This window comes from Corylus avellana, chromosome ca1, assembly GCF_901000735.1.
Source record: "Corylus avellana chromosome ca1, CavTom2PMs-1.0".
NCBI lineage: Eukaryota > Viridiplantae > Streptophyta > Magnoliopsida > Fagales > Betulaceae > Corylus > Corylus avellana.
In genome coordinates this window covers 6774692-6785812 of record NC_081541.1, presented here as the reverse complement: position 1 = coordinate 6785812, position 11121 = coordinate 6774692, and the positions used below count along the sequence as shown (strand labels likewise).

The following is an 11121-nucleotide window of genomic DNA, read 5'->3' as shown; positions in this document are numbered from 1 at the left end:
GGAGCCAGGAAGTTTTATGGGAGGGGACCAAAGCAATTTTTTTCTTTTTGGTTATCAAGATTTTTTTTATTTTTTTTTATTTTTTTTTATTTTTTTTTTTTCAGCGTGTAATGAACTAGTACTTTTTTCCATTTTTTTTCTTCTCAGTCTAATCACTGGTACTTAAATACAATAAGGAATTGAGCTTAGAATTGGGTCATACTCTGCAATTAAATGTTTAAATTCTAACAAACATTATTCTCAATATTTAATAACCATAATATCTAAATTACAAGACCACTTAGATTATGAATTGAGCTTAGAGTACTAACCTCAAAAAGTGCGACCTGCGTTGAGTTATTTTGCACCTCGTTGATTAAGATGATATTCTCATAAGTGACACACAATCTAGGATCAAACTCCAATAAACTTTGTGGATGTTTTCTTTTGAAATAGTCAAGTATTGTGTTTGATTTTCTCATCATCTACAAATAAATTTACATGATCATTTTGAGTCTTTAGAAAATAAAGAAAAAATATTTGTAGGTTAATAATGAACAAACTCACATGAATAACATAATCATCACATAGACTCTAAGTTAAACATTACACTTGAACCCTATAATTATTATTCTCTTCCTATTCCATTGATCTAGCAACTTACCCCAAATTTATAATACTCATATTCACATACAATAATCAATATGATTATAATATGACATATTAGAACGTAAACCCCATGTGCTTCAATTTACATTGAACTCATGAAAGTCTAGGGTTAATTAACGCTTTAAATGTAATTAACACATCCAATTAGCAATCCTAGTGTTTAGATACCAAAAGCCCTAATTTAATTCATACTATACAAATTAGGGTTTATGTCCATACTATAAAAAATAGTGAAATTAAAGCTTTACACCCATTAATCTAACACCCCGAATCTTAAATCATGCGTAGAAATCCACTACACACAAAAGCCCTAATTAATTTTAGGAATTTAGTTTCTTACTAAAATTCCCCCAAATTTGGACCTAAACAAAAATTTCCTAAATCATTATGATTTCAAACTTGAAATTCAATGGGTGGAACAAAAACTCAAAGATAAACTAGAGATTTCTCAATGGCATTAGTTATAAAAACGCATCAAAATAAATCCAATCAAAAATTCTCATACGGCCATACCAAATCAAGAACCATAAATCCTTACAGAGAAAAGATCCAAGATTTACAAACATACGTAAAGCGCATAACAAGAACAAAAAACACAAAAATTTCCAAGTAGCAACAGGAATTTCCAAGTTTCCGAGCCGACAGCCAATCTATGAAGGGAAAAAAAAAAAAAAAAAATCAACTTTTCAGATTCTTAACCAAATTTTCAAGCCAAACAATAGAAAAATTAATCAAAAGAAAACCCCAAGATTAACCTAAGAAGTAAGAAGAAAACCCCAAGATCAACCGGTGGAGGAGATTTGGGGGGACCGAGACCTGTCAATTTATGTTGGGGAACCAGTATAAATTTTTATTTTTATTTATTTTTTATTTTTTTACTCCTTAAAATATCTTTTTTGAAGAAGTGGAGGGGGAGGGGGGTGGGAGACCATGGCCCTTGCCGGGCCCCCCTCCGTCCGTCTTTGTGTGTATGCAATGTCGTGTATTAATTATAGAGACTTTTTGAAAGCTAGCTATAGTAATTTGAATAATCGGTAATGTCTTTTTTAAGGTAGTGGGGAGGACCACAGCCCCAGGCGGTCCCCCCTCCCTCTGTCTCTGTATATAACGACCTTTCCCAACTTCATCTCACATGTCAGAATAATATCAACATGATGACTCTATCATTGTGGAATGGAATCAAACACGGCTTTCTTGTCCGGAATCCCTTGTGACATAATTCATCAATTATTTAAAACCATGTTGATTACCCACAAAGATCGACCGTCAATAAGAAGGGAGCTGAGAAGATAAATAAAGCAGGTGAGTTTTTATTCTAAACCATGAAAAAAATATGCTTTTGTCCGCTAAAGTCTGAGATCTTCCTAAATTCTCATATCACGACAAATTAAGCCTACAAATTACATTTGAGGACCACAATGACACAAGGATTAAGGATATGGTAGCTCCACGTACAATATTGAATATTTTATGAACGATCGTTTTAGCCCGCATGTACCGATGATATACATGCATGCATGCATGTAAAACGTGGTATGCTTTGGGTATTATATAAAGGTATTCATTGGTAGCATATTTTTCCCAAGTATCCATCCATTCAATCCAAAAACCTCAGCAATCTTCATCACTGAAATCCTTCCATCAATGGATCTTTACTGTCTTGCTTCACTCGGCAATGCCAACTTCACTTCACTACTGCTCCCATCTAAGACTCCCATCTCATCATTCGTCAAATCCACAAGTGTTCCTCCTTCTTTCCAATGCAGGGCCTCCACCCAAATCTCAACTCCTTCCAATATTGTTCGGCGATCAGCAAATTACCAACCTCCCATTTGGCACTATGATTACATCCAGTCACTCACAAGTGTTTATGTAAGTTGTATATATATATATTGTTGAGAATATTATGTTAGAGTTATTTACTTCCTTAAGTATTATTAGTCTACTAGGTTTTCCTTTCCTTAGTCGACTAGGTTTACCTTTCCTTAGTCTATTAGGTTACTTGCCTCTATATAAGTAGAGGCCTCTGTATTCATTATCTTATGAATATCAATACAATGTAGTCCATTGTGTGTTTCCGCTTTTCTATATCTCTCCATTATTCCAACATGCTATCAAAGCATTCTAACATGGTATTATAGCCACTTTTCTGTGGCCTTCAATAAACGTTTTTTCTGATATTTTCCTTTTAATGAATTTTAGTCTCATTGCCCTACATCAAGCGCCGCCAAAATTTCTGTTGCCCATAGTCTCAAAATTGTGCCAGCCTATAGATCCGAAGCCCTTTTTGCCTGCGCCATCGCTGCCCTTGCAGGAGCTACACTCTTCTGCCACTGACGACAGTTCAAACACCACCAAGTACAGATCCAAAGAGATCTGAAGCGTCCAGGCTTCAGTGGTGGTGCTCACACGCGCCACCAAAAGGTTCTGTCCGTTAGTAAACATGCCTCCATGCGTGTCCCAAGAGTAGTTTACGCGCTTGCAAGACTCGCCTAAGAATCGGATACTAAGACGGTCTACTAGTTAGAAGTTTTTTTTTTTTGTCAGACTTTAGCTCTGCCGACTAGGCGAGACAGTCCAAGGGTTTTAGACATGATTAGCCTCTTCAACCGGCCATGCTTATCTCAGCCGATCAGGCAAGACGGTTTACTAGTTAGAATTTTTGGGTCAGACTTTAACTCAGCCGACCAGGCGAGATGGTCCAAGGGTTACGGGCCAAACAAGCCCCTTTTAATTGGCTCTGTTTTCTCTCTGCTCGACCAGACGAGGCCAACTATTTCATTACTAGTATATAGTTTTCAAGTCAAATTATAATCAAGTGAAACAAGCTCTAGCTTAAATGCATGGCTCAATTCAGTGCAAAATCCACTATTGAACTAGTAACTTTTATGGCGTTACTCCGGCAACTCTGTCGGCACAAGCAGCTTTTTCGGCGAATTCATTTTTCTTTCCCTTTTCTTTTACCCAAACTCAAATTTACATATTAAGTTTGAGGGGGGATGTTAAGAATATTATGTTAGGATTATTTACTTGTTATTTACTTCCTTAGATATTATTAGTCTACTAGGTTTACATTTTCTTAGTCTATTAGGTTACTTGCCTCTCTATAAATAGAGGCATCTGTATTCATTATCATATCAATATCAATACAATACAATCCATTGTGTGCTTCCGCTCTTCTATATCTCTCCATTATTCCAACATGCTATCAAAGCATTCTAATATATATATATATATCTTTTTATTTATTTATTTTTTTAAGTTTTTTATTTTTTTATATTTAGTCTTAGTTAGTAGTTCCCAACTAATGAGAAAATTGAATTGGCAGGGGGAGTCATTCACCGGACAAGTTGATAAGCTGAAGGGAGAAGTGAGGATGATGTTTCATAAAGTCGTGGATCCTTTAGAAAATCTTGAGCTTATTGATATATTGCAAAGACTTGGAATATCTTACCACTTTGATGATGAAATACGGAGGACCTTGGAAGGTATATACAATGCTAACTATGGTGGCAAAATGTGCAACAAGGATAATATATACGCCACATCTCTTGAATTTAGATTGCTAAGACAGCATGGATATAGTGTGCCTCAAGGTAAACAACATAATTATAGTAATCCATTTCTGAGGAGGCTTAATATTTAACCCATATATTACTTTTAGTTATTGACTGGCGGGCTTTGTTGATTGCAGAGATTTTTAATAGTTTCAAGAATGAAATGGGGAGCTTCAAGGCATGCCTATGTGCTGATATCAAGGGAATGCTATGCTTGTATGAAGCCTCATTCCATTCGGTAGAAGGCGAAAGTATATTAGAGGAAGCAAGAGATTTTGCTACCAAGCAACTCTTAGAGTACGTCAAGCAAAACAAAGATCAAAATCTTACTGCTGTAGTGAACCATGCCCTGGAGCTTCCTCTTCATTGGAGGATGTTAAGGTTGGAAGCGTTGTGGTTCATTGATGCATACAGAAGGAGACAAGACATGAACCCTATCTTGCTTGATCTCGCAAAATTGGATTTCAACATTGTCCAAGCAGCCCACCAAGAAGATCTAAAAGAAGTGTCAAGGTAGAATGCATGTTTATTCTTATTCTTAACTAGCCTAGCTATAGCTTGCACTATACATGGGTGAGTTTTTATCTTAAATTCTTCATAAGAAATCTTAAGTTGCCAAAGCCGCGAAATCAAATACACTGCGCACAAAATTACATCTTAAAACATATTATAAATGGGAAAAAACAATTATACTTTCATATTATAAAAATTAAATTAAATTTAAACCAAAGAAAATATGTTCCTACCTTTATGAGTTGATTTGCAGTTGATTTGCACATTCCGATTCTTTTATCTCATATCTGCATTAAAAAAAATAATATCTTAACAAAAGGAAAAAGTATAATTTAGCCCTCCAAACTTTAAAAAGTGATTAAGACCCCACGTACTATCATTGTGTGTCAAATTCGACACTTTTGTATTTTTCTTTGCAAAATACCCTTGATTTTACTAACAAAAATAAAATTAAAAATATATAAAAACAACCATTTGAAAAAAAAAATATATATATATATATAAATTTAAGGGGCTAACATGGAAATGGCACCAATTTATTTATTTATTTATTTTTTTTTATGTTTTTAGTTTTTTTTTTTTTTTTAATAATTTTAATTTTTGTCAAATGATTTTTTTTTGAATAACTTTAAAGGTATTTTGGGAAGAAAAATGTAAAAGTGTATAATTTGACATGCAATGGTAGTATGGGAGGCTTTGATGTCACTTTTTAAAGTTTGAAGGTGTTAGTGCAAAAAAGGTAATGAGAAACTTCACAAAATCCCTTTAAACTTTCATGCGTTTGGACACTATTGTAATGTCCCCCTCCATTACTTTTTCGTTAAATCTTGTCAAAATTTTCAAAATATCCATATTTTTTTTATTACAAAATTAAAAAATAAAATAAAAAATTGCAAAGATTTAGGGATGTTGGTAAGGATTTAATGAAATTTACAAAAATACCTACGCTTGAATCTTTGCAATATATATTTATATAGTGGTATTTTGACAATATTTAACGAAAAATCCTAATAGTAGTGGAACATTGCAAAAATTTGAAACTTTAGCACCTTAGCAATTGGAAGTGTGACAAAGACACAATCCTTTATTTGGCACGAATACGTTTGAGCCTTTTCGATATATATATATCAAGACATTTTCTTTGACAATGTGAGTTTCTTTCTTTCTTTTCTTTCTTTTTTTTTTTGGTACTCTTTTTTCTTTTAGGTACGACACTTCACGATTTTAAACCCTTTATTGGAATACTATTTTAAGCAAATTTTTAATCTTCATAATTTAGCCAAAAAAAAAAAAAAAAAGATTAAGTAATCATAAATACATAGTCAAAAATAAAATATTATGTAGTCCAATTTGTGTAGTTGTAAATAAAGAAATGCTACTAAGTATTCTTAAATATTCATCTCTCAGCATCCTCTTTTGTTTTTAGGTTTTTACTCTTTCTTTTTTTTTTTTTTTTTTTTTTTAAAAATTGTTTTGGAACATCACCTTTTAAATTGTTTCACATGAAGGTGGTGGAGGAGCACTGGCCTTGGCGAAAAGTTGAGCTTTGCGAGGGATAGGCTGGTGGAGAGTTTCTTATGGACAGTGGGAAAAACATTTCAGCCTCAGTTTGGATATTGCAGGAAAATGTTAACAAAGGTCAATGCACTAATAACAACAATAGATGATGTTTATGATGTATATGGCACTTTGGATGAACTCGAGCTCTTCACCGAGGCTGTTGAGAGGTTCGTATTAATAGCAGTACACCTCAAATGCTTCATATATCGCTATTTAAGATAAAGAAACTTTATTAATTCTTTGTTATTCCAGATGGGATACCAATGCAATGGATCAGCTCCCAGATTATATGAAGATATGTTTCTTTGCTCTCCACAATTCAATTAATGAAATGGCATTTGACACCCTTAAGGAACAAGGATTCCACATCATTCGGTACCTTAGAAAAATGGCATGGACTGGACTTAAAATCATCCTTATTTATCTTTAACATTTTTTTTTCTTTCACAAATATGTGATGGGTTATATATAATTCCACAAATTCATTGTTCCACTATAAATGTTTCAGTGGGCAGATTTATGTAAATCTTATTTGTTGGAGGCAAAGTGGTACCACATCAGATATACACCAAGCTTTCAAGAATACATTCAAAATGCATGTATTTCCATATCTGGACCAGTTATATTAGGGCATGCTTATTTTTTTGTCACAAATCCTGTAACAAAGGAAGCTTTGGATTGCTTGGAAGAGTACCCCAACATAATTCGTTGGTCATCAATGATTTTACGACTCGCAGATGATCTTGGAACATCTAAGGTATGCAAACCAAAGTACATACCTAAGAGTTTCATCAAGAATGTTTTTGAATTACTTTACAAGAAGATTGCCTAGCATCCTCGAATTAATATGTCTGTGTTTGTGTTTTAAAACACAGGATGAGTTAGAGAGAGGGGATGTTCCAAAATCAATCCAGTGTTACATGAATGAAACTGGTGCAACTGAAGAAGACGCCCGTGAGTACATAAGGTCTTTAATTGGCACCACGTGGAAGAAGATGAATAAAGAAGCTGGATCTGCGAGTTCTCCCTTCTCTCGAACATTTATTGAGATCGCAATGAACCTTGGGAGGATGGCTCAATGCATGTACCAGTACGGGGATGGACATGGTGTTGTAGACCGTGAAACTAAGAAGCGCATATTATCATTATTCATTCATCCGGTTCCTCTAGAGACTCAACCTTAGCGAAAGTGTGTTTAGAGTTATCTTATTTCTCTATTGTTTAGTGCTTTATCTTTCATTAGGGTTAAAAGCCTTAAGGTATCTTAGAAGATAACTTTAGGTTTGTTTAGGAGAAGTTGAATTCTATCTTTATTTATCTTGTGTGTGTGTGTGTGTGTTTTTTTTTTTCGTTAAAGATGTTGAGTTTGAATAGAAGGAGATGAGACATATTATTCCCAAACTATTGTCTTTTGCATTGAGGTTTAGGGTTATTATTGGAAGTACATACCCAAGAATTGAAGATTGAAAAGGAAATTCAAGAAGAGAGAAAATAACAAATAGGGAAGAAAAAAACTCTAATTGTCCAAAATAAAGTAAACAGAGAAATAATTCTGAAATACTTAAATTTAATTAATACTTAAAAATTGAATTGAAAAATAACAAAGATTAGATGCCTAGCTTTAATATAGGTTAGGCACCTCCTAATTTAACAAGGAAAATGAAAACAAATCCTAATTGGAAAAAAAAAAAAAATCTAATCCTAATAGAAAGGGGAAAACATAATCCTAATGAAAAAGAGAAAACCCAATTCTTACTAAAACACACATGCATAATTAAAATATCAGTCGATTTTAGATCTCTTTTGGATTGAGTTATTGTAAATGTTCCTAATTTTGTCTCAACAAATCTGATAGATTTGATTTGCTTTTTACATTGTAGTAGTCATTCGTGTTTACTACTCTATTTTATACACTTCATGTAGGAGGGCTTTGCAATTTTCTTTCAATAATAATAATAATCTCACCAAAAAGGTTCACTGAAATGAAATGTTTTTCCTTCGACATTTATAAAGGCTAGCTGGAAATATGTTTTTGAGGTTATATTTATGAGCTAGTTAAACATGAGAAAATTATTGAAGGCATAACAAAAGTTTCAAAAGTCATATGTGTTGTCCTCCTCGTGCTGCTACCCACATCCCTCCTCCACCATTAGGAGAACTTTAGGATAATATTGGTCGAATTGAAAAAAATTTGCAAGTTTGAGGGGGTGCATTGCAAAAATTAAAACATTGGAGGTCGAATTAAAAATCGCCCCAAACTTTAGGAAGATAAAGTGTAATTTTCCCTTTATTTTCCAACTTTTTTTAATTTCACCCCTATTGTTAGGGTTTTGCCTTAATTAACTCAAATGGCAAACAGACTAAATGTCTTTAACATACCCATTCTAAAATTTATAAAAATACAAATTTACATTTAATTATAAAAGTTTTAAAAGAACCAAAAAAAAAAAACCTAAACTAGACTCACCAGATCACTCACGGCTCCCTTTGGCTCACCAGAAATTTTTTAATTTTTTTAAAAAGGGAGGGGCTTGTTAGGGTATTTGACTAAAAAATACCCCCATTTTTTGAAGATCGGGACGTTCTTGTCAGGAATTAGATTTATGAGAAGAGATCATGACAAGGTTAAGACATTCTTGTCAAAGCATTTACATCGATTAGTCAAAGCTTATCCGGCTAGCAAATTTTTATTTTATTTTATTTTTAATGAGACTTTCTTATATAAAAAGTTCAACCCGCAAGTCTTTAGACCAAAAAGGGTTAGTGGTGTCAATAAGTACAATATTCTGAATACACATGGGCTATCCTCTATTCATACATGGTCTAAAGACTAGCCAAGAGCAAGTTTCGCAAGGCAATGAGCCGCTTCATTTGCCTCCTTCCCAACATGCCCGACTTTTCAATATGTAGGCTGTTTGGGATGACATGGATATCTTCAATAATTGTCCATACCCACTCTAGCAAGGTCCTTCTTGACGCAAAATGTTCACAATTTTAAGCGTATTGCCCTCCAAAAAAATCCTGTTGGGACCTAGGTTTTTGCAAAAGACTACAGCCGTCCAGGAAGCCACGGTTTCCGCTATTGTTGGATTGGTACTAAAAGGCACCATGGTGCACATTGAGGCCAAAACATGCAAAACCTTCCGCATCCCATATATACAATCACTCCCACCCCCGTCTTCTTGTTTCGCGCATCAATGTCTGCATCCTAATTGACTTTGTCCACCCCTTGTGGAGGCTTCTTCCATTTCTAACTCTTAGGATTCGTGGACTTCCGTTCCTGACGTTTAGAATCCATCGTAGCATGTTGGAAAGCCTCCAGAGATTCATGTGCCGCACTGTGCAGTGTTCTGGGTGACACGATCGAGAAGTCATTCTCTGAAATGGAAAGCTTCTGAATTTTTCTATTACATTCCATCCACACTGCTGTAGCCGAGCAGCAACTCCATAGGATATATATGACCTATTAACTGGCCAGAGACTGCAAATGGGGCACATGGGGTCGTTAACAATCCTCTTCCGGCATGGATTTTCTTGTGAAAATATACACTAAGGGTCCGTTTGGGAGTACGATTTCAATAAGTGCGATTTTAAAAATTGAGTTTTTAAGATCGCTATTTTTTAAAATCACGTAGGCGTTTGGTAAAGCATACTAAAAAGTACTTTTTTTTTTTATTTTTTTTATTTTTTTTATCAATTGAGTGTTTGGATAACATTAATATATAATTGCATTTTATGGCCAAATTACCAATAAGGACATTTCTTTATAACAGTAAAATAACTAACATTGTTTATAAGCCTCCATTTTTAACACCTCTACAAACAAAAGTATGACTTATAATTTGACATTAACTTTGAGTTTTCTACTTAGGAAATTATATATTGCTATATTACTTGTTTCTATATGCCTTTTTTTTTTGTGTTTTTTTTTTTTTCTTGAAACATATTCCAAACAGACATATAATAAAAAATATATGAAAAAAAAAACAGCATAAATTGTTACGGTGCACTATCCATTAAAAAATAAAATAAAAATCTATCACAAATGGTTACTGTGCAGGGCAATCTAAATAAAATTTTGAAAGTCGAAGAACATAAACGCATATAAAAAAGAGTTATACGGAGAAAGAAAATATTAAGGTAAGATTCTTACCTGGTAGAGGGGCGGAGAGAGGATGGACAACAGACACGAGAAAGAGTAAAGGGACGGAGAAAGGATGAAGAGGCAGAGAGTGGATGAAGAAAAAGAAGGGAAAAGAAGGGTTTAGGTGAGTATTCTTGGTATTTTTTTCATTCATGCTAAAAAATAGGTAAATATTGCGCCAAATATCTTTTTAATAGAAATCGTGATTTTGGTTTAGATTCGCATTTTTTTTTTTCGAATAAGCACCCTCTAAACAGCTTATGAAAATCGCAGATTTTTCCACGATTTTAAAATTTGCGTTTTTAAAATCGCAATCCCAAACACTCTAAAATTGCAATTTAGTTTAAAATTGTAGATTATTTCTTTAAAAACACACTCCCAAACACACCCTAACAGAAGAAAGTTTGTAAAGAGAAGAGAAAGAGAACACAAAGGACTATATCTTTATTCAGTGATTTGAATGTTACAAGAGAGAACAATATATAGGCATATGAAGGGCACACGTCCCATATATCATGGCGTGAATCATGGGTTGTGATGGAGAGTAATATGCAATCCCATGAAACATAGAGGAGTAAATCATGGGATTGTTGCTTTGCTTGGATATACTTGACTTGATCAGATTTTATCTTCTAACATTTCTTTGATAGTAATAAGTTGTTGCAAATTCGCCATAGAAATTATTTTACAAGTACCTCT

The 11121-nt window shown here is 33.8% G+C and overlaps 1 protein-coding gene across 1 annotated transcript; it reads left to right on the top strand.

Moving 5' to 3' along the window:
- Window positions 1-2292: 2292 nt before the first annotated feature.
- LOC132167099 (myrcene synthase, chloroplastic-like) lies at window positions 2293-7619 on the top strand. The gene is made up of 7 exons (XM_059577996.1): window positions 2293-2520; window positions 3977-4244; window positions 4343-4718; window positions 6227-6445; window positions 6531-6669; window positions 6787-7035; window positions 7154-7619. The coding sequence occupies exons 1-7, from the start codon at window positions 2293-2295 to the stop codon at window positions 7460-7462; spliced, it is 1788 nt and encodes a 595-aa protein (XP_059433979.1). The 3' UTR covers window positions 7463-7619.
- The last annotated feature ends 3502 nt before the right edge of the window (window positions 7620-11121 follow it).

Excerpts from the sequence above, each read along its gene's own strand:
- LOC132167099 (XM_059577996.1), top strand. The coding sequence starts at position 2,293 with ATGGATCTTTACTGTCTTGCTTCACTCGGCAATGCCAACTTCACTTCA. Across the intron at positions 4,245-4,342 it reads TGGATATAGTGTGCCTCAAG|AGATTTTTAATAGTTTCAAG; the intron begins GTAAACAACATA and ends TGTTGATTGCAG. Across the intron at positions 7,036-7,153 it reads ATGATCTTGGAACATCTAAG|GATGAGTTAGAGAGAGGGGA; the intron begins GTATGCAAACCA and ends TTTAAAACACAG.